Below are 24,431 nucleotides of genomic sequence, written 5' to 3'. Positions count from 1 at the left end.
CCAAGGAAAATACCTGACATGTGCACGGCCCCATAGAATAACTTTGGTCCTAGTGTGATCCGATGTTTTGACGGATCGCACTCAGGCTGGAAATATGGCCATGTGCATGAGCCCTTATGCTAGATCATCAGCATCAATATCAGGTCCTTGGGGGTCTGACATCTGGCTCTAGAGATTAGCTTTTTGATTAGCATAGCACTGATTTTGAGTCAAATTTCCTTAAATTGACAGTTTTTTGCGAATTTGAACTCTGTGAGTTTCGATAAGTGATCCATAAAAGAAAAAAAAATTGCAAGGTACCACTTCTACACAGCATAAGTGAGCAATCTAATTTCAGTTAGCAAGGTCAAGCCGGCTTCCCCGTAATACCCAACAGCTATAACACCAAATACCAGTTTATAAATTGGATACTCATACCTTGTACAATTGTGGTTGGTACAACACCGGGTCATCGGAGATCAGCAGTTGGATTCCATCTCCAGATTTACTGGGTAAGCGGAGTAGACAGATCATATTGAAACAAAATCTCTCTCCTTATTCTGTCACCTCCCCCTCTTCCTGTCCAGTACCAAAATTGGCACAAGCTCGTTAACTGCTAGTCAAATTTTACAGAAAATTTGGCAAAGCTGTTGAATTTGAATTTCAAAAATTCTGCTCATCTCTACCCGCAACCTACCCATCAGCTGATGTCAACTCCAGGAGTGTCCATATGTGAACAGTGTGCAGAGCAGGACACTGTCGCTTCATCACACTGTTTAGTTGCATCTACCAGGTACAGAAGATCAGTCTATTCAAATGAATAGGAGCTGATGTATGAAAGGCAGTAAACAGTGTAGAGAACTGTGATGCTCCGCTCCGTACACTGTTTGCATCCACTTACCCCTAGAGATGATAACAATTGATCAGTGAGGGTAAGTATAAGTCATCTATATCTTAGTAGTGAAAATCTCTTTAACCCAGTAATAATGCAGCCTTGTGAATTATTAAGACTCACATGTATGCATATATGATTACTCTGATCTTTCACATGACCTATTAATATTAGTGGCACAACTTGTGCATCATGACTTGGTATGAAGCCTTACAAAAGTACAAATGATAAGACCTGGGTGAGGGCTATAGTGAATATAACCGTGACATCCCTGCTTCCCAGACTAGTGGTCCACTGAGCATGTATGTTAGCCATAATAAATGTCACTTAATGTGTTCTCCAATGTATTTAAAAAAAAATGGATTAGTTTCCTTCACTATTTACTTATGCACTTTTATATATGATATTGAACCAAATTATTCAATACAATATGATTTATCAGCTTTTAAGCTAAGAAATTGAAGAACCCCCTGTGTGTTTTTTTTACATTAGATTTTTATTTTCTTCCTTACTTCTGCTATAAAACCAACCATAACTAGATACTTCTTAAATGGGGCGTTAGAATCCTCTTAATAAGACAGATCTAGTAGTAAGACAGAAGCATGTGAACAGTTTCCTTCATCTCCAGCCCTGTGGTAAATACCAGTCTGTCAATTTAGTTCATCATGCTCAGTTTGCTGTGAAATACTATTCAGAAATATAATGAAGCTAACCAATGGGAAGAGCCAGTGTCGTCAGTATGCAGCACTAGTAGGACATCTGCTGCCAGCTATTTTCAGATATACTAAATCGGGACCTTTGTAAATCCAGTCTTGTGTTCCATGTACTATATTAAATATAGATAAGACCCTCCTGCATAATGTGTACTTATATAGATTATTCTCAAACAATGACATTTTGAGGGAGATTAAGCATTGACTGTTGATGTTATTTAAGATTGTTATCAATTTACTTCATCTCTAAATTTAAACATATTCCATCACGCCAGGCAATTTTCCATTTTTCATTTTCGTTTTTTCCTCCCCTTCTTCCAAAAGCCATACCTTTTTTATTTTCCCAGCCATATAGCCATATGAGGGCTTCTTTTTTTGCAGGACGAGTTTTACTTTTTGACTGACACTATTGATTTTACCTTATAGTGTCCTGGAAAACGGGAAGAAAATTCAAAGTGCAGTGAAATTGCACTGCCAGAATATTGACTGCTTCCAACATCCAGGACTATGGGCGTGGGGAGCAGTGAATATGAATTTTCCTTAATAGCGGTCACAAGTAATCGCCTAGCCACTGCAGGGAGCCGGCGACTGTGGCTGACACATGTGCCCACTTACACTGCTCCTCACTCCCATAGCCTCGCCCACTTCTCAGTGCTGGAATCAATTTAGAGAGGTGGGCGGGATTATGGGCATGGGGAGCAGTGCATATTCATTACCTTTAATAGTGGACACACCTGTTAGCCCCAGTGCTGGCTTCTGCCTCTTGTGACCCGCTCCTCCGCTGCCAGCCGCCCCCACAGCCACAGTAAGGTACATCTGGACTATAAGAGGCACCCCCCCACTGTCCTCAAAATTTTGGGGAAAAAAGTGCACCTTATAGTCTGCAAATTATAATATATGTATTTTTTGGATTATAATGTGGGTGCGTTTCATAATCCGAATGTAGGGTCCCAGGAGGCAGGGTCACTGCTGCAGGAAGTTGACTCTGGGAAGTCCACTGCAGTGAAAAGGATGGAAAGCGTGAGGACTTCTGACATATTGTAAAAGCCCGGGTTCCGCCGCTGCATTGACCCACTCCTGCCGCCGCCACCAGCTTCCTGCATCAGCGACACTGCCTTCTGTGACCCTACTCCACCGCAGCTGCCTTCCCCCCTGGTAAGCTACCATAAAAGCGGACTATAAAACGCAACAGCACTTTATGAGAAAAAATTTTTTTCTATTTTCCTCCCCCAAATTTCGGGTGCTTCTTATGGTCCGGTGCGTCTTATGGTCTGCAAACTGCGGTGTATATATATATATATATACATATATATCTTCTATTATTAAAATCTAACAACATGATACCCCCAACATGATATTTATATATACAGTTCTGTGCAAGATTAGGCAATTATGGAAAAGATGCTGCAAACTAAGATTTCTTTAAAAAAATAAAAGTGTAATAGTTCATTTTTATTAATTAACAAAATGCAAAGTAAATGAGCAGGAGAGAAATCTAAATCAAATCAATATCTGTTGTGACCGTCCTTTGCATGCAAAACAGCATCAAAGCATCAACTTTTCTAGGCACATTTGCACACAGTTTTTGAAGGAACTCCACAGGGAGATTGTGTGCAAATGTGCAAAGAAGAATTAATGATTTGATGCTCTTTTGCTCATCCACTTTGCATTTTGTTACTTTATAAAATTAAACTATTCGTATTTCTATTTTCAAAAGTATTCTTACTTTGCAGCATATATCGTTTGCACAGCACAGAACTCATTTTAAATGGACTGTGGAAAAGTGGAAAACTCTTCTCTGGTAAGATGACTCAAAATTTGAAATTCTTTATGGAAACCATGTTGTGCAGACTCAACAGGAGAGGGACCATCCAAATTATTATCGGTGCCGAGTTCAAAAACCAATCCCAATCCCCCCCCCCAAAAAAAAAATTTGAGACACTGTGTAAAACATAAAGAAAACAAAAATGCATTTTTTGGAAGTCAAATTTTATTTACAACAGAAAATAGAACACATTTTAAAAATTGAAAGTTAGACATTTTTCCATCTCATTTGAAAAAAAAACAACTCATTTAGAAATTGATGGCAGCAACATATCTCCAAAAAGTAGCAGCTTACACATATTGAAAAGCGCTATATACAGTGCCTACAAGTAGTATTCAACCCCCTGCAGATTTAGCTGGTTGACACATGCGGAATTAACTTGGCATTGTGACATTTGTACTGTAGATCAGCCTGGAAGTGGGAAATGCACTGCAGCAAATTTTTTTATTTTTTATTTATTTTTTTTTAAAACTTTAAAAGTTAATTCAGAGTGTCATTTATTATTCAACCCCTCAAACCACAAGAATTCTGTTTGGTCCCCCTAAAGTATTAAGAAGTAGTTCAGGCACCAAGAATAATGAGCTTCACATGTGTGGATTAAAGATCTCTTTTGCCAGCCTTTTCTGACTATTTAAGACCCTCCCCAAACTTGTGAACAGCACTCAGACATGGTCAACATGGGAAAGACAAAGGAGCATTCCAAGGCCATCAGAGACAAGATCGTGGAGGGTCACAAGGCTGGCAAGGGGTACAAAACCCTTTCCAAGGAGTTGGGCCTACCTGTCTCCACTGTTGGGAGCATCATCCGTAAGTGGAAGGCTTATGGAACTACTGTTAGCCTTCCACGGCCTGGACAGCCTTTGAAAGTGTCCTCCCATGCCGAGGCCAGGCTTGTCCGAAGAGTCAAGGCTAACCCAAGGACAACAAGGAAGGAGCTCCGGGAAGATCTCATGGCAGTGGGGACATTGGTTTCAGTCAATACCATAAGTAACGTACTCCACCGCAATGGTCTCCGCTCCAGACGAGCCTGTATGGTACCTTTACTTTCAAAGCGTCATGTCAAGGCTCGTCTACAGTTTGCTCATGATCACTTGGAGGACTCTGAGACAGACTGGTTCAAGGTTCTATGGTCTGATGAGACCAAGATCGAGATCTTTGGTGCCAACCACACACGTGACGTTTGGAGACAGGATGGCACTGCATACCACCCCAAGAATACCATCCCTACAGTCAAGCATGGTGGTGGCAGCATCATGCTGTGGGGCTGTTTCTCAGCCAAGGGGCCTGGCCATCTGGTCCGCATCCATGGGAAGATGGATAGCACGGCCTCCCTGGAGATTTTGGCCAAGAACCTCCGCTCCTCCATCAAGGATCTTAAGATGGGTCGTAATTTCATCTTCCAACAAGACAACGACCCAAAGCACACAGCCAAGAAAACCAAGGCCTGGTTCAAGAGGGAAAAAGTCAAGGTGTTGGAGTGGCCTAGTCAGTCTCCTGACCTTAACCCAATTGAAAACTTGTGGAAGGAGCTCAAGAATAAAGTCCACATGAGACACCCAAAGAACCTAGATAATTTGGAGAAGATCTGCATGGAGGAGTGGGCCAAGATAACTCCACAGACCTGTGCCGGCCTGATCAGGTCTTATAAAAGACGATTATTAGCTGTAATTGCAAACAAGGGTTATTCCACAAAATATTAAACATAGGGGTTGTATAATAATTGACCCACACTTTTATGTTTAAAATTTAATAAAATTCAACTGAGCAACATAACTTTTTGGTTTGTCAGATTTATGCTTCTGTTCATAAAACCTACTCTCGTTTGCAATTTGAAGGCTCTAACTTATTTGCATCTTATCAAACCAGCTAAATCTGCAGGGAGTTGAATACTACTTGTAGGCACTGTATCATCATATAGGAGTTTTGTAGCAGAAGAGGGAATGGAGAGAAAGAGAACTTTTCTAAATGGTATTTTTCATTTTGACCAATAATTACATTAGTCTGGATTGTTTCATAGCATGGTGTGATTTGTCATCATGCATCATATCTTAGCAGAGTAATATAAGTAATCATATGTAGTTAAAAGATGCCAATGGCAATATGGTATTTTTATTGCCGCAGCAAAAAGGTAGCTTTGCTCATTATACGAATTTACAGGTGCTTGTATTGGCAGTATTCCACATTCTTTTAATATATTTTAAAATCTGAAAAATATTAAATGTAGGTTCTTTGGTGCGATTCAGTTAGATATATATTTTTGCATTTTGTAAATAGTTTCTTTATAGATTTTGATGATTTTTTGGAAATCTTAAAGATATAATTGCTATAATTTTCCAATAAGTGGTGCAGAGATGTATGTTAAGATTTCTATACACCTTAGATAGAAACTGTTGGCGGACTGCTTTCTTTCCTGACCCTGTACTGACAACCTATGAACTCTCAAGCTGAGTGGGGCCTGGTTCTCCAGCATCTTCCATGAGTATGGCCATGCCTTATCTTCTGGGAGAACAAAAGGATCAAAAAACAAAACTCAACATACCAGATCCATTTTTCCCTCAAAGCCTTCTGTTGGGGGGAGTCAGTAGGCATCACTTATACTGCACATTGAGCTTCATAAAGTCTGCTAGATAAACTGCTATTTTATACAATTGCTAATTTCATTTTGAAGCATTTCAACATCTATAGCCATTCTTGAAGGCTTGAAATATATTTAGCACCATGAAGAATTTTACGAGGTCCAAATATACAAATTCAATATCCTCTTAACATCTTATTGTGTTATGTGCAAATATCGCCATGCTGTTTTCCTGCATGTATGTTATATAATACTACATGGTGGAATATTGTTTTCCTGTCCCAGCCAGAATACCACACCTTGGTTAAAATGATAAGTAGGGCACCTCATGTCAGGTATTCATGAGATATTACTTTATTATTAAATGCCAACCTATAAAGAATGAAGGATTTGCTGATGCCACAAAATGGTTTGCATATAGACAACAGATGCTTTTGAAGAAGTTAATCTGCTTTAAATACCATAAATGGTACAACATATCATGGGACAATTCATTCATTCATGGCTCATTTTCCTTGGAAGCACTATGAATGCTGATAACATCACAAACGGCTTCAAATATCAGTCCTACAAGTTACAGTTAATACGTAAAAGAAGATAAAAAGCTTTACTCATTAGTAATGTAGCACATTCTCATTTCCAGCCTAAAAGCCTGAATTATGGACAGCTAGAGTATGCAATGCTCTAGTAGCTGCTTTTAGTTTATTCTTGAAATACTCAAATTATTGGAATAATGTAACTTTATTACAATAATTAAATATAGATAGATTGATAGATACATAATAATACATTTAGACTGTGTTCACACATTGCGTTTATTCAGCATTTTTTTTCTGCAGCAAAATCTGATCTCTTGGCAGGGAAAAAACAGAGTAAAAAACGCAGGTTTTGTTGTGTTTTTTGGTGCATTTTTCAAGATGCCAAAGTTCAGCTTTGCTTCCACCACAGAAGCATGAACACAGGTCCCCAATGCAAGACATATGTGAAAGCATATTGACCAGAATTTTAAAAGTAACAGTGGGGGGAGGTGTTCAGGAATAGTTTTTCACTAGCAGTGCATTGAGTTTGTAGGACACTATTTATTTTCACACTATGGTCTGCCATTCAGTTGCTCAAGACATTGTTCAATTTCACACCACCCTGGCCACAGGTATTGTTCAATCTCACACCTAGTTGAGCCAATGTTTACTATTTACACATCACTAATTTAAATAAGCTATTGTAATCCAAGCTGTCATCACAGGTGACCAAGACAAGAAGGTAAAATCACAAAAATAATTGAGTTTCACATACTTCTGTACTTGCTTTTTTTCATTTAAAACACAGCACAGCCTGATAGCAATGTTCACACTAGGCATTTTTTCAGCGTTGTTTCACCACCCATTACTTTCAATGGGTGAAAAATGCTGAAAGAAGTGACATGCTCTATTCTGCAATAAAAACAAGCAAAGAACAAAATACCAATCAAACAAAAACCAAGGTGTGTGCGTTAGATTTCTGGAATCTCATAGAATTCTATAGTACTGTAAAAAGCTGCTGAAAATGTGCATAATTAACGCATAAAAAATGCAATGTGTGAGCATAACTTTAATGCTGCAAATATCAAAATATCAATTATATTGAACATTCAAATTGCTATGCAGTAGTTGTTATATTGGTCTCAAAAAAAGAACAGTGCACTCATTAATGTACTAGGGGGAATTTATTAAGACTGATGTTCTGTATCCTGGTCTGGATTAAGGTGCATCTAATAATTAAGAGGTACATGCCTCTATGCCATGGCTGGCATAGACTTACACTAGAATTCGCGCCACTTGCTGATGTAAAGTATAGCAAACTTCCCGTAGCGTACTGTATGTGTTATGTCCTCTTCTGCAAATCTTCACCCATTCCTAAAAAGTGTTGTGAATGGTGGAAAAATAAAAAGCAAAAAAAAAGTTGATAGTGGCGGTGTGACTATGGCGTGCACAACAATCTGCCACCTTTTCATGTCAGAAAAAATAAATTTTAAGCATCACGATCAGGTTGGTCTGCTGCAACATTATTGAAAATGTCTAACATATTTTCTTTGTAACACTTAGTATTTAATAATAGAACAAGGTTTTACAACTAGGTATTTTCCATGTCTAGCCATCCCATAAAATGTTACATATCTATTTCCCAGCAGTTAAGAGTCTCCATCTAACACACCGATAATGAGAAAAACACAAACTTGGAAAAATATGCTGTAGTAAAAGAAGGAGTAGATGAATACAATCCAGTCGCTAGATAGCATCAGAAATACCCAAGGATAAGCGAAAGGTACAAAATTGCTAAAACAAACCCATACCTGTCTAATCACTGGTGACTGATTTCAATTAAATTAAATGTAGCGTAAGGAATCTGACCGGAGAGTCGCTACAATAGACCACACAGTTCAGTCACCCATCTAGAATCAAATGTGCTTCAGTGAAGTTTAACATAATCCCAAGTTTAATATTTCAGCTAAAAGTAAGAATAGCGTAAGAATCCTCTATAATGCATCAAACAGATACAATTAAAATCAAATGCAAATTCATTGCACTGAAAATTGCCTAAAATTCCCTGAAACGTCAAGTTAAATAATCTGTGGGAAGAGGAAAGAAATAAAAATTTCAAACAGGAAAAATAACTCACTTGCCAATTTTTGGTAGTGAAATATTTATAGTAGCATCAACTTGCAGACATGAATTTTTCCTATATGCACCACAGTGGCTTTTCAGCTCTGCACTGAACTGATTTACTGCTTGCTCTAGCCATCTTTTACTGTACGTCAGAGCCTTTTTCCTTAATCTTTGATGTTCATAAAAGTTAATACTTCTTTGTTATAAAAGTTTGCTTATAATGAAAATAGTCTGGGACTTTATAAAAATGACTATTATCTCATCTACCAGCAATGGCTTCTGCATGTTATTATATCATTTCATTGCCAACTACATATTGCATTTAACTGAGTATCTAGGTAACTTGTGCCTGACTAAGAAAATGCAAATTAAAGGACTATAATGAAAGGACTTTAAGAAGCACTTCTAATCAAAATGTAATATTCTCTGGTATCAGGTTTAAGTCTGTTTATTACATTTTTTTTACAGCTTAAGGTTAAAATATTTGTCTTTATGGACATACTAGTCTATTGTATAAGCAAATTGTTGTTTTTTTTATTACAGTAATGCTGTGAAAACTAAGCAAATCATGATCAATGTAACCATTATGCACTAGGGTATTACATAAAAAAACGGTGCCTTGAAGTGAACCTGATGCAATGCTCAGCCGGCTGTCAGTCAGTGCCGGTCGGTGGTTACAGCTGCCACTCACTATGTATGGAATGGTGACTGAAGTCATCCTGGCTGCTCCCCTATAACAGAAAGCTGGAGGCTGCCGGGAGGAATAAAGTTAATTTCTTCTCTGCAGCCGGGCTTTCAGTGCGGCATCCACACAACTTTATAGTGCTATTAACCTGCAGATTAACTCCATATCTGCAAGTTAATAGCAATTTGGGGCCTGTCAAGTTCACTTTAAAGAAGTCTCAGTATTTTTTTTTACCTTACCCCTCCTTATTATGTTTGTTATATTGTGTGAGTGTATTAAAATATTTATAAATTGTGATCTTTCCTGGTTTCTAATCCTGCACTGGTCCTCTTTTGGCCCACGTGACTGCTCTTTAGCTTTAGTGGCTCACACTGTGTGGGGCAGCGCTTCTTTTCCAATGTAAGTCTATGAGAACCAAAACAAGGCTCCATAGACTTACACTGAGAAAGCAACTTCTGCTCCACACATAAATGCATGTGTGAGCCAGATAATCAGGTCACATGGGCCAGAAGAGGACCAGAGCAAAGCTGGAAATTGGGAAAGATCACAATAGGTACATTTTTATAACACTTCCACTACATCACATATGTAATTAAGATGATTTAGGGAAAAAAATAGCTGAAACTTCTTCTTTAAAGGGAATCTGTCACTGGGTTTTTGATATCCCATCTGAGAGCAACATGATGTAGATGCAGAGACCCTGATTCTAGCAATCTGACACTAGGCTTTGTGTTGTATTTATCTGCTGCAAATCTACTAGTTCTCTGAGTACTCAGTTTTGTATAATTCCACCAGCACCACTGATTGACAGTTTTCTATGTACACTGTGCATAGGCAGAAAGCTGCCAATCTATGATGACGGCAGGGTTGTACAGAGCTCATAAACATAGACTACTATATGGCAGCAGGTTTACTAGTCTTCTATTTATAATCTACTACTGATAAAACAGTGATTTTATCAAAACTATAGGAAGCAACCCAGTAAGTGAAATCAGGTTCTCTGCCTCTACATTATGTTGCTCTTAGATTAGATGGCAAAAGCCTGTTCACAGATTCCCTTTAATATATGGGTTCCAGTATATTATCTAATTGGTAGCCTTTGAAATCATGAACATTTGGATGAGGCAATGGAAAGCCTAATGGGAATTATCTATTAATCCAGGAAAAAAGCCATGCACTATATTTCTTCTCTGCTTTGATTGCAGTTGTAAAATAACCAACAACCTTTTTCAGTATGCCAACTGTCATCTATAAAACGTATTGGTCCTAGGCTGGAAATGTAGTTAGTCTGACAGTCGGTTGGAAGAGCAGGTGTGCTTTAAGGCACCAGTGGTCTGGCTTCTGGTTTGTTTTTCCTAATGGCTGTTCACACTTAGCTGTCTACACCTGTATATAATAAAACAGTAATGGTCCGCAGACATTGCACATGCTCTGGATTGTACTAATAATGCTGGACACATGCACCAATTCACAATAATCTGATTTGTAGCCTAGGACTGTTTTTTGCTCTCAGTATGCATTGTTCCATTGAGCTCGTTGTGCCCAGTTTGTAGATCATCACTGGCACCTCACCCCCAAACCCTTCCCTAGTAGTTGTTTATTTTTTAGCTGTATGCCATATTACAAATAATGTTTCTTACTAAAAATTCAACCAGTCTTAAAAAAAATCCTAAAAGCGGTATAAGTCTGAGTGTGCTTGTGCACGGACTGATAAGCAGACATTGGCACAGATAATTCAGGAAACAGATGTTCCTCATCAAAGTTCTAAACTACTGAGAAAGCAAATGGGGCTTCAAAGCTTCCAGCATGAAATGGCATTGTAGGGCTACACAGGCCACTAAATAGAGAAGTCGACCCATCAGCAAGTTTTACTTGGGAAAATATGCTGTACAAGTGTCTATGTTCCTGGCAACATATGGACACAATGGGTGTCCTTGGAAATTCCCATATGATATTATGGAATAGATCTCCAGGTTATTTTTCATTTACTGCTTTATGTCTGTCTGATTCTTGTTTGATAATCCACCACTTGTTAGGACAAGATCATCTCAGGTTTGAAGATTGTCGCTATTATTGTCAAGTTTCAAAATAGTTTTCTTACTGATTTGCGCTCAGCCGTTAGCGTATAATATCCCACTATATAAAATGGATGGTTTATTTATGGCTCAATGTAAATATCTCAGAATAGATAGTCCAAAGACCGAACAGAATTGCAAGAGCAATGTTGAAGTGTTCAGCTTGGCAGGTACCCTAATTCTGAGCGAAACACACACCTGTCGGGACAATATCCCTGAATAGCATACTGCACTTGCCATTAGTTACTGTTGTTTCTTTTCTTTTGTATAATGGAGAACTTGTATATGTGTAATACGGCATTATTACATATATATACAGAATCTATTACATATACACCAATATCTATTATTATCAAAAACCACAGGTTTCTCATCCATAATGCTATGTATGATGATGGTCCTTCTTAATTTCTTATGCAGTTATGCTATAATTAGATTTGTAAATTGTATTCAAAATTAATTGTTTAAGTATAAGGGAACCATTATAACATAGATATAAACATGCAATGTATTCTGTATCTCCCACTCTTGTTGGGGAATATGGTATCTCTTATAAATGCCATGTTATATGAGAAAAACATCAAAAATCAGTCACATTTGGTGCAAGTGATCTCCTAGCTCCTCTTTCATGCAGCTTTCCTAGAAAACCAAGATTTTGTACAAGACCAGTAAACATGAGAAGATTGCTCTTGTACACCTTGACAATTTCCTACCATTATTTTTATAATAAAGCACATATGGTAATTTCTTCCATTTTCTTTACATTTTGGAAAATATAAAGTGACTTCAATTCCTTTGCGCATATAGATGTAACTGTACCCCCGCACTGGGGTCTGCATGTGTGATCCAGATGCTGCCATCTTGGTACATCATATCAAACTATCAGAGCTTCAAGTCCCCTACTAAATTAAATGTAATAAAAACAAAAAACTAAAAAACCTGATATTTTTAATATATTAAAAAAAATATAAAAGCGTGAATCGCCCCCCTCCATTTCCCAGTTTAAAATTTAAGTACTTAATTAAAAAAACATATTTGATATCACAGCATTTATAAAAGTCTGATCTATCAAAATATAAGTTGGTTAATCAGTACAGTAAATGCTGCAAAGAAAAAAAAGATCAAAACTCCCGCACTGCTGTTTTTTGGCTGCCGCACCTCTTGCTAAAATGTTGTAAGTACCCCAAGATAGTATCAATGAAAGCTACATCTCGGCATGAAAAAACAATCAGTCCAGAGCACCTCCATGTTAATCATCTGACCTCTCAAGGGAAACATGTGACCTGTCAGCTACTTGGGGGGGCCCAAGCTGTCTAAACTGACTGGGGCCTTGGCCACACTTTATATACCCCTGTGGGTGAGGGCAATCCAGCCTTGGGCCTGATTGGAGCCTTGGGCCCTGAGCAGTATCCCAAATTGCCCTTGTTATAATCTGCTTATGCTGATACATCTCTATTGATAGTAAAATAAAAATAAAAATATGGTTCTCAGAGAATTGAGACAAAATCCAATTTTTTTTTGTTTTACAAAGTTCTGAATGCATCCCTAACAAATAAGAAAAACGTCTCAGATGCTATATGGCGTGGGCTTCAGAGCTGAGCTTGCTCCATATGCAGAAGGGTCTTGTGCTGTCCATTGATGATTTACTATAAAAGCCACAACCTCTGCAGGGAAGTAGGCAGAGACCTGCAGAAGTACAGAGGTAATGAGGAATTCATCATGTACTGGGGCGAACATACCATTGGTACAATCTGTGCAGCCACACAGGGACCCAAGAGGTAAGGAGGCCACTTCCACCTACAAAGCAGATGGATTTGTGCATTATGATGAGATATTGGACTGCAAAGGGCCCATATATTGTTCTTTCCCAAGGGCCCTATTCTGCCTGTGTCTGCCCATGATCAGGTAAATAATTGTACTTTTGTTATTTTATACCATTTACTACCACTACCTTTGGCATCCTTTTGGCAAATCCCTGAAAACCATGTTTAGTGATATACATATTATACAGTATCATTGCAATATATTACAGTATTATATTGCATCACAAAGCTATTGTTTGTTCACAAATAGTTCAAAACTTTCCATATTATTGATTGTCACATATAATAAATATTCCAGTTCTAAAATAAAACAATGGAAACATCTTTCCATGCAGATTACATAGTTAACTGTCCACATAAATTTTCAGATTAATAATAATTTCCTCCAAATCCTTAAAATCTCAAAACTATAAATAGTAATGGATCTGTCTCCCAGACCATTGTAACTGTAGTTTTAATTTATGATAGTTACACAGTTCTGTTGTTGGTTATGTTCACTGTGACATTTTGTGAGAGGGATATTGTAAACTCTGTCTGTTCTGGACAGACCCACTTAAGGCTAGTGGTGGGAACGACTCTCCTAAAGCTTTGTGGTGTATGATAAACATATACTTCAGTGATGGTGTCATCGGTAAGACTCTTGTATCCTAACATGAACACTACATTCATGCTTTAGTTGAAACACGTCATCTGCTCTGCTCAGTTGTAAACTATATGGAAGTTATAAGCTCAGTGTCACATGCAAACAAAATCTTCACAATATATTTGTTATCAAACGTAATGTAAAAATGATAATACTTTGACTATAACATGTACAATGTTGCCATTTTTAGATTCACTTGCCAGCAACTCAAGACAGAGAAGACTTCTGTAAGCTTGCAGGGAAAGATGAAAATGTAAGTACTTCAATGTATTTATCTTCTTGTAAACATCGTGTATTGTCTTCAGATGTAGATTACGATTAGGGGGACTTCAAACATGGAGCTTTGTCTCTGATTTACAATAAAATACAAGTGGACAGTGTTCACTCCAAGCTGTGAGCTCTGAAAAGGAAAGAGATAAAACAATGGACTTGTAAGGCAAGGGCTATACATCTATACAATCAGAGGGAGGGGCTATAGCCATACTCTACTGGCTTAGGGTCATTGCTTCCCCAGGGAGATCGAGATCAAGCTGTAAGGCTGTGTGCCCATGATGCGTTTTTGGTGCTTTTTTTGGTGCGTATTTGCAGCGCATAAACGGTCCAGAAATGCATTGCATACCTTATCCCATGACTTCCTATGACATTCTGCAAGTTCTTTGCACATGGTCAGGATTTTTTCTGCGCAGATTTTACTCGCAGTAAAAAATACGGACATGACCAATTCTTGTGCGTTTCTGCATGCGTATTTGCCTACACAATGCATTGGAAAAATGCATGGCAAATACGCATGCAAAAACGTGTCAAATACGCGTCAAAAATGCATGTAAAAACCGCATTCGTTTTTCTGCCAAGGAGATGCAATAATGCTCAGGAAAATTTCTGCATCATGGGCACTAAGCCTAACACCCTGGAAGTGACACTTCTGTAGCATAGCAGAAAATGTTAATTTCTGCATCAATAATTAATAAGGTTGTACTTCCTCCCCCTATGAGTTTGCATACAGACTGCAAGTTAGTTAAGAATGGAGAAAGAGTATCTCACTGTTACAAAAACATACAATATATGCACAGCCTAATACATCCCAAATATTTTGGTTCGAAAACTAATTACGACTATCTCAACTATTTACAGTATATCCATGTCTAACAGCCTTATGGGTCACCTCCTAGGGACAATGGTACTCATGTGGGGAGGAATACTCAATATAATCTCATATGACATTTTACTGTACTTTCACTTTTCGGAGTGGCAATGTCCACGTCAGCCACCTCTGCTGGGCTGGCCAACTCCTACAGGGAAGGAGATTACCTTTCATTTAACATGATGTACTTTTCGCTGACGTCGTAATCATGTCCTGAGTCACCACTGTGACTATCATTCTGGTTCCCCTTTGCCACTTTATCAAGGGGTCTCTGCTGGAGAGAATCCTTCTCTCACCAGCACGGCTCACCATGATGTCAGGTGAGGAGGCTCCAATTAACACCTGCACACAATAGGGATTTTCTTTGCTCTTCATTGGATCATTAGGTAACAGGTGAGGGAAACCCCTTTGTTTCAACTTAGGCTCATGGTTTTCTCTAGCTCTTTTTTGCCACCTAGCAACCTTTAACTCTATAGTCACTCTTCCTACTTTTTCTTCCATACTCCCAACTGGGGAGAGTGCAGCATTCAAGGCACTTATGTGCCACACTCAGTTGCTAGACCTTTTCCCTCCCCTAGTGAGAGGGGTGAAGTATACCAACAGTCTGTTACAACTCTTCCCAAGATAACACCAGTTGGCTCCCCACCGATGGCATGAGGAATTATATGCATCACTTCTTGTCATACAATGGGCCTGCTAAACACTCTCTAATCTCATCATAAAAGAAACTTGTCACTAGATTCATTGCTACCTTAAGTATGGGCAGCATGAAATAGAGCCTGGCTGCGCAATTGCAACCAGATATATTTTACTCTGAACCACTGCAACATTTCAGAGAAAACATGACTTATAGAGCTGGATGGGAACTGTAGGGAGAGACTTGATTAGTCCAGCACGATCCCAGGGCCAGCTTCTCCCATGTATGTATGAACATAGGAGGAGACCTGTCAATTAACATGAACGGGATGAGGAGAAGCAGGCAGGGGGTCTCACTTGTCTAGTCAGGTCTCCCCCTATAGTCCTAGGATAGCTCTTCAAAACATGTTTTTAAAACATACCTGACTGCAGTTGAGTAGCCAGTCTCTGATTAATGTTACCAATAGTTCAGGCAGTATGAATCGAGTGTCAGGTTCTCATTAAGAAGAGATTAGAGAGTCCAGCAGGCCCTTTGCATTACTTCATTCCATTGGTGGAGAGCCAAGTAGCATTAGGTAGTCCCAGGCCGACTTCTCAAGCTATGTTTTATCTGAAATGCTATTGTGTTTTAGAGTAAAACACATCTGACTGCACTCGTGGAGCCAGGTTCTGATTCATGCGGTCTTTGGTTTAGGAAGCATGAATTTAGTTGCACGATCACACTAGCAAGCATTATTGCTCATGAAATGGGGGCTGGGTTTAGAGAGCTGATACGAGGGCTTTTTTCATCCTTTACACATTCCTATGGGCAGCAATATTACAGCATTATAGCTACAATATCACAGCAATATATCGTCTTAGTCAAATGCAAAGTTTAAAAGTAGTAAAATAGTATTCATTCGTAAAAACAAACAGTGAGCAAGACAAGAGTGAACTTTCCTGCTGCAGCTCAAAGTGTATTGAAAAGTTCCATCAAAGAAGAAAAGAATATACTCGCCGAACGTTGGAAAGCCAGCCCATAACATGTTTGGATATGAAGACACATCAGCAGGGCAGGGAATACAATACAAATACAAACAGTCAGTCCATGGCCTTTTAACACTCAGATGGCACTATCTCAAAACATGTCTTAGTCTAGGGCATTTGCATGGACACTATTTTTTTGCAGTGAATGATAAAAATCTAGCTGTAGCCCTAATGTAAGGCTTACCATACCCATTAGACAGCTGTCAGCTGATCGCTCATTTATCTGGCCTCTATATCTACTGACTACCCTATACATGTGCATGCTTTGCCAATCACACATACAGTATGTCCTTAGTAGGAAGAGGTAAGTAAACCGCTTTAGTAATAGTTTATCTGCTCAAGAACAAAATCATCAGGCAGTTGAAATCCAACTACCTGATTCTTACCTCTTCAGCCATTTGTGATTGAGGGAGAATAAAGGTGCCTATACACATTAAATTGCTGTTAGCCAAACCTTTATTGCTCCCAACTACCCCACAGACAGGAACACTCTGCTCAGCTAAACATTCATGCTTTTTTATATAGGGGACCACTAAGAAAGCCACTGCCTGAGAGCTCTGGCATTGAATTATCTCCCCTAGATAAAAAGGGTCATGTGTTGGAATTCAAATTGCTCAACCCTTATCTCTCTTAACATCATATATAGGGGTCGAATTGCATGGTTTACATACCCATTAAATTGTCAACCTGGTCCTGCTGATATCAAGGAGTTTGGCTGACTTTAGTCTCCTGAATATTGTGACTTTTGGAAGGCACGAATACATATAAAATTATCACCCACTCCCACCAAAATTGAAGGGTTCAACCCACTGGCGGACACAGATAGAGAAGGACCCCTGTGAAAGAACAGTGTATGGGCCCTTTGCAGCCCAAGAGCTCCTAAAAATGCAAAATTGCACTGCTTTGGAGGTAGAAGTGGGTCCTCTTACCTCTTGGGCTCCTGCGCAGTCACACAGGTTCCACCAATGATATGGTTCAACTAGTTTTCATTTAATGTGTATGGGCAGTTTAAAGGGAATTTGTCATCCCCTGGGACATTTTTACCTATTAATATGGGCTTATAGGTAATAGAATGGTTAGACTAGTCTTACCTTTATGCCCATATCTGCGGTCTTGATGTGCAGAAAACATTTTTTATTTTGTTATGATAATGATTTCTTACATGATCCTGGGCGTGAGGTGCCTGGAAGAAATCTCCACCTCCTGTCTTCATTTAAATATCACCCCCTCCCATCAGTGTCACACTGGCCTGTGACGTTCATTTCTGGCCCCCGGAATCCCACGCCTGCATCCTGCAGTCATGAGATTTTACTTACCTATTCCTCCCTTCTATGGGCAGTGGCATTATTGTTCTTCTGCGCAGGCGCCAGGGCGTCACTTGCTTCAATAGCCGTGATGCCCCGGCACCTGCGCAGAAAAACGATGAAGCCACTGCCCAAAGAAGGGAGGAATAGGTAAGGAAAATCGCACAATTGCAGGGCACAGGCGTGGGATTCCAGGGCCTGAAATGCAGGTCACCAGCCAGTGTGAAGACCGGAGGCGGAGATTTCTTCCAGGCATCTCACACCCTGGAGCCTGGAAGAACACTTAGCATGACAGAATAAAAGACCATTTCTACATATCAACACCACAGGTATGGGCATACGGGTAAGATATGTTTAACCATTCTATTACCTGTATGCCCATATTAATAGGTAAAAACATTCCAGGGGGTGACAGATTCCCTTTAAGGATTACCAAGCTCTATATTGCCTTTACCTGGCTGCATAGTTTTCATATCTTTTCCGACCTGGTCAGTAATAGTACGCACCAGGTCGGAAAGGCTCCAACGCTGAGCGGGGGCTCCAACACTGAGCCCGCACTGAACCGGGCACATGTCAGCTGATTCTTACAGCTGACATTTGCCCGCAACAGCTGCGGGTGGAATCGCGATCCACCCACGGCTGTTAACTAGTTTAATGCCGCTGTCAATCTCTGACAGTGGCATTTAACTCGCGCTTCCGGGAAGCGCGTCCTAGGCCCCGCCCATCGGTGACCCCGTCACGCGATCGCAGGTCACCAATGGGTTGGCATGACAACCCAGGGTCTGCAGCAGACCCCTGTGGTTGTCATGTCTCGCTAGCTATGAACGCCACCTAGTGGTCGGCCTCATAGCACAGGAGCATTTCTCCTGCATACAGGAGATCTTCTCATCTCCTGTATGCAGTAGAAGCAATCAGACAACTGCTGATTCTAGTCTCCTATGGAGACTATTGAAGCATGCAGTAAGTGTAAAAAAAATGTTTTTAAAAATATAAAAAAAAAATAAATAAATAAAAGTTTAAATCACCCCCCTTTTGCCCCATTCAAAACAAAATAATTAAACCCCGCCCACACATATTTGGTATCGCCGCATTCAGAATCGCCCGATCTATCAATATAAAAAAATAATTAATCTAATCGGTAAACGGCGTAATGAGAAAAAAATTCTAAATGCCAGAATTACATTTTTTTGGTCGCAGCAACATTGCAATAAAATGCAATAACGGGCGATCAAAACATCGCATCTACCCCAAAATAGTATCAATCAATAAGTCAGCTTGACGCACAAAAAATAAGCCCCCACCCGTCCCCAGATCCCGTAAAATGGAGACGCTACAGGTCTCGGAAAATGGCGTCATTTTTTTTTTATTTTTTTCAGCAAACTTTGGATTTTTTTTTCACCACTTAAATAAAAAAGAACGTATACATGTTTGGTATCTACGAACTCAGAATGACCTGGAAAATAATAATGATGGGTAATTTTTAGCAATCAGTGAATGTGGTAAAAAAGGACCCAAAAAACATCTGTGGCATTGCATTTTTTTGCAATTTCACCGCACTTGGAATTTTTTTCCCGTTTTCCAGCACACGATATAGTAAAACCAGTAATGTCGTTCAAAAGTACAACTCATCCCGCAAAAAATAAGCACTCACATGGCCATATTGACCAAAAAATAAAAATGCTATGGCTCTGGGAAGAAGGGGAGCGAAAAATGAAAACTCAAAAACAGAAAAACCCAAGGTCGTTAAGGGGTTAACTCTATTTTTGAAGCGCTCACAGCATAGAGGTAACTGTGCATGAGGATGTAGTTTTCAAAATCTCATTCTCTTGTGGAAACTATTTCTACATGTAGAATTACTAGTTGAAATTCCCTGTGAGTTCAGTGATAACCTCAGTGATATCTATAACACTGGTTATCATGGTTGACACCCAACTTTTCAAGAAATAGGCAACTAACATAAAACACTAGTTTTCTTTGTAACATGAATGTGTATTTAACCACAGTCATGCTCAGTACAAATCATGAGTATTGTGTAGTTATCTGTTTGTCTGTAACACATGGATTGCATCCAACAAACCTTCTGGTTAGTGATGAATTACAGGCAATTTCTTTCCAATAAGCTAAGGTGTAAAATGTTTGCATAGTACTTTACTTGCTAAATTGCTTAAGGAAAAAACAATATTTGCAGCGGATAACACAGAAATATACATACAGTATATATTTCTCTTACACTGATATCTGAATGATGTTGTTATGCAAAAAGAGAGACATCATAATCTAATATTCATTTAGAATATTGTCATTAATATTTAAGGCTCAACTTTTAAGGCCCTATGGATGTTGCTAGTTTGGGCTATAAAAAAGAGCAGCGTGTGAGCAGCGCATGACGTCACTGCCATGTGCTCCCACATGCCAAGATCAGCTGCCGGAATATTCACTGCTCCCCATGCCCGGGACTATGGTTGTGAGGAGCAGTGAATATTCATTCTCTTTAATAGCGCGCACAGTGTCAGCCGCAATTGTCGGCTCTGGAAGCTTCTAGGCAATCACTTTTGCCTGCTGTTAAAGAAAATGAATATTCACTGCTTCCCACGCCCATGGGAGTAGAGACCAATGAATATTTATTCTCTTTAATAGTGGGCACATGTGATCGTTGAGCAGCTACAGGAGCCGGCGGCTGCGGCTAACACTGTGCACGCTATTAAAGAGAATGAATATTCATTGCTCTCCACTCCCATGGGCGTGGGAAGCAGTGAATATTCATTTTCTTTAACAGTGGGCACGATGTTAGCTGCAGCAAGCGCCTCCTTTCTCCTGTGATCCGCTCTTCTGCCGCTTCCCCCACATTCACTACCATCCACAGCCCTTCTGCTCCACGGGAGGTTTCTTGCCTCCCTGAGCTCACCTTAGGACACCTTCGTTACGGTTTGACAGGTGTACCGCCCCGTACATCTGGACTATAAGTTGCACCCCCCCACTTACCTCCAAAATTTTGGAGTAAAAAAGTGTGTCTTTTAGTCTGAAAAATTTGGTATGTCAAAATTTAAACTATAGCATAATTATGCAAATTGAACATTTATGTTTTACCCATGAGAACTTGAAGGTTTCAATCTTTGCTACTTATGTACTGTTTGGTAATAGAAATCTGAGACCAGACCTGTACTGATTGCACAGATAAAGGAGCCCAATGGAGGTTCTGAAACAAGTTTGAATCTAGCCATTTTAGAACATTTTGCTTTAAATCCTCTAAAAAACCTTATGCATATGTATGTTCGATTTAGGTAAATAACTGCTTCAGCTCAACTACTACTATTATAAATGAGCGGATCAACCCACAGAGGATTGCGTTTGAGTTGTATTTCCTGAAATTCATCGTTTGAAGAAAATTCAAACACTCTGAGATCCAATTCGTGGTTCACAAAAGAAAAAAGCTCCATTTATCACACTGCAGAAGGATCAGAGATGGGGCTAATGTCTTTTTGCGTGGCTGTGCAGGCTTCCCCATAATGCCTTGCAGCTAAGACATCTTATGGATTATTATAACTTGTACAGTTGTGGTCAGTACCTGGGACATCTGAGGTCAGCGGTTCCAGTAGAGCACAGTTTGTGCAGCAGAATTGTTTTCTTCTCCAGAGTCACTGAGTAAAGCTCTCTGTTGTGTAGTGTGTAAGCTCTTACGGTTAGTAGAGTCCTCTCTTTCCCTCTTTCTCTTGTAGTCAGTAGAGTCCTCTCTCTCTTTCTTCTCTAGAGTGTAAGCTCTTATGAATAGAGGGTACTCTATCTCTCTTCTGCATAGTTTAAGCTCTTATTATCAGTGGGGTCCTCTATTTCTCTTTCTCTTCTGTAGTATGAAAGCTCTTATGGTCAGCGAGGTCCACCCTCTCGCTCTCCTGTAGTATGTAAACTTTTATGATCATTGGGGTTCTCTCTCTCTCTCCAGTAGTATGCGAGCTCTTATGGTCAGCGTGGTTCTCTCAATTTCTTTCTTCTGTATAGTGTTAGCTCTTATGATTAATGGGATTTTATCTATTTCCTCTCTCCCAAGTGAATTTTCTGAGCAATTACAACTTTCTGGTAAAAGGACTTGCACAAATTTATTCACTGTAAATCTATTTTTTTGGGAGAATTTGGCAAAGTTACCCAATTTGAATTTTAAAAGATCCACTCATCTCTGTTATATATTTAGTCATTTAAAGCTAGAACTTGGTTGTACCCAGGGAAGAACAAGCACTATTGGTGCCCAAGGCAGGAGTTTTAGAATGCACTTCCATCAGTTGTGCAATCCATCACTTAATTGCCCATTGTACCACCAAACCATCAACCCTGAGTGTTGTTATTCAAGACTCTAACTATTTACATACCAATTCACTTTCTTTCCCTCTACACGTGTAGTGCTAAATGCAATGCTGTCTGGCCTCCCAAATATGTTTCATTAGTAAGGACTGCTGATAATTATTTGCAGTACGGAAGGGTCTCCATTCATTTTTACTCACATATACATTCAGGTAGGAATTAGGTGGATATTGGTGGATAGGATACCCCAAACATATAATGTCCCCAAAGGGGACAGTGATGATGATGTCTGTAAAGCGCTGTGGAATATGATGGAGTTATATAAGGGAGTAAAATAAATAAATAAAAACATTGTCCACTTGCAGATCCTTCACAGTTTTACTGACATGGACAACATCTATCACCTGTTAATTTTTCATCATGGATAGACACATTCACTTTTTAGAGATGACGGTTAACACAAGGTTATTGTTCCTGTTCATTTCTGGACATTAATTTTCATGTAGCATATTGCAATGCTTCTACTTCTACTATTGAAATGTATATTTCTTCTTTAATTTTAGGAAGAATGTGCAAATTTTATTAAAGTTCTTCATCACTATAACAAAACCCACATATATACTTGCGGAACCGGAGCCTTTCACCCTCTGTGTGGATACATTGAGCTTGGAAGCAACAAAGAGGTACTTTCCTATGTATTGTATCATGCAATAACATTGACCTTCATTATGCAAGACTTTAATCAGTAATATATTTCAAGAAAAAAGTAATTCGTACAAAAGGAGAAATATGTTATAAAGTCAAAGGTTCTAAAAAGAATCCAAGGAATTTGTTCACACCTTTCAAAATCTTTATTTTTGCCCTTAAAGATTATAGAAAAAAATTAAAAACATATAAATAGTGCTATAACTTTTAAAGGGAACCTACAATGTAAAATAAGACTATTAACCTGCAGATAAGAGGGTAATCTGCAGCTTAATACCGTTCTAACACCGTGCAGCATCCACACTTAAAGCCCCGCTGCTGGGAGGCAATGAATCTTACCTCCCCTGGTGTTTCAGTCATTGGGGTGGCGCCCACATCTGTTCAGTCACTGCTCTGCACATAGAGAGCTTCGACTCTAACCTCGACCCTTGGCTCTAATGCTGAGCCTGCTGTCAGTCAGTAACTATATACAGAGCAGTGACTGAAACCGCACCACCCCTATGACTGAAAGAGTCGGGCTGCTGGGGAGAGGGGATAAAGTTCATTTCCTCACGACAGCGGGGCTCTCAGTGCGAGCGCCGTACAGTTTTAGAAAGCTATTAACTATCTGCAGGTTAATAGCGTTATTTTACATAACAGGTTCACTTTAAGTCATGCACTCCCTGTATATTTTTTTTCTTGGGTTACCTTCAATTTCTTTGATTTTTTAAAGCCAAGTAACTCAATCATGGGGAGATTACTAGAAAAAATATATCCTGTGGGGACATAGAAACAAATATAGCAACCATCCAAAAACAGACTTACATTACAAATTGAATATATATTACTGATATTATTTCATTAGATCACATTCAACTGGCATAAGTGGGATTCAGACTTACTAATGTTCGTATCAAAAGGTTATAATTAAGTCACTATATAGTGATCTCAGACACTCCGACCGTTAATATGTAAATACAGTATACATATGCTGTATATACTATATATATATAGATATATATATATATATATATATATCTATATATATACAGTATATACAGCATATGTATATATTTCACTCAGCTGTCCTAATTTTCTATCCATAATCAGATTTGGTTTATCAACAGGATATATATAGTCTCCTAAATTGGGTTTATACATACAGACCTCTGTTCCATTGGGCTGATCTTACCATTGGTCCAACCCATGCACAAAAGATAAGGGGGTCATCTTCCACCTCCAAAGAAGCAAGCAGCTTCTATCACAGATACATATACAGTATGTGTGTATTATGATGAAATACTGGACTGGAAAGGGCCGGTATACGTTCTTGCGCAGGGGCCCTCCTCTGTTTGGCTCTGCCCCTGAGATATCTGTATGCATAAAACACCTTGGACACAAAGAGTGGAAGTGCAATGACAGAACACAACACAGTCACAGTCACAACAGTTTTGAAATGAGGTTCACACATGGAACTTTTTTTGCTTTTTTGCAA

The 24,431-nt window shown here is 39.2% G+C and overlaps 1 protein-coding gene across 7 annotated transcripts in view; it reads left to right on the top strand.

The window, feature by feature from the left end:
* The window catches only part of SEMA3D (semaphorin 3D), a 306,858-nt gene that overhangs the window by 127,056 nt on the left and 155,371 nt on the right, over positions 1 to 24,431 (top strand). For all 7 annotated transcript variants that reach the window (XM_073652332.1, XM_073652335.1, XM_073652334.1 and 4 more), the window contains 2 exons: positions 14,043 to 14,105; positions 22,816 to 22,935. In XM_073652332.1, the coding sequence (XP_073508433.1) occupies positions 14,043 to 14,105; positions 22,816 to 22,935 (183 nt within the window). The remainder of the gene's footprint in view (positions 1 to 14,042; positions 14,106 to 22,815; positions 22,936 to 24,431) is intronic.

The sequence above is a fragment of the Phyllobates terribilis genome, unplaced genomic scaffold (genome assembly GCF_046119375.1).
Source record: "Phyllobates terribilis strain yellow unplaced genomic scaffold, ASM4611937v1 Scaffold_11__3_contigs__length_659146591, whole genome shotgun sequence".
Classification (NCBI taxonomy): Eukaryota; Metazoa; Chordata; class Amphibia; order Anura; family Dendrobatidae; genus Phyllobates; species Phyllobates terribilis.
Note: the sequence above shows the minus strand (reverse complement) of the source record. Positions and strands in the feature narration are given on the sequence as shown.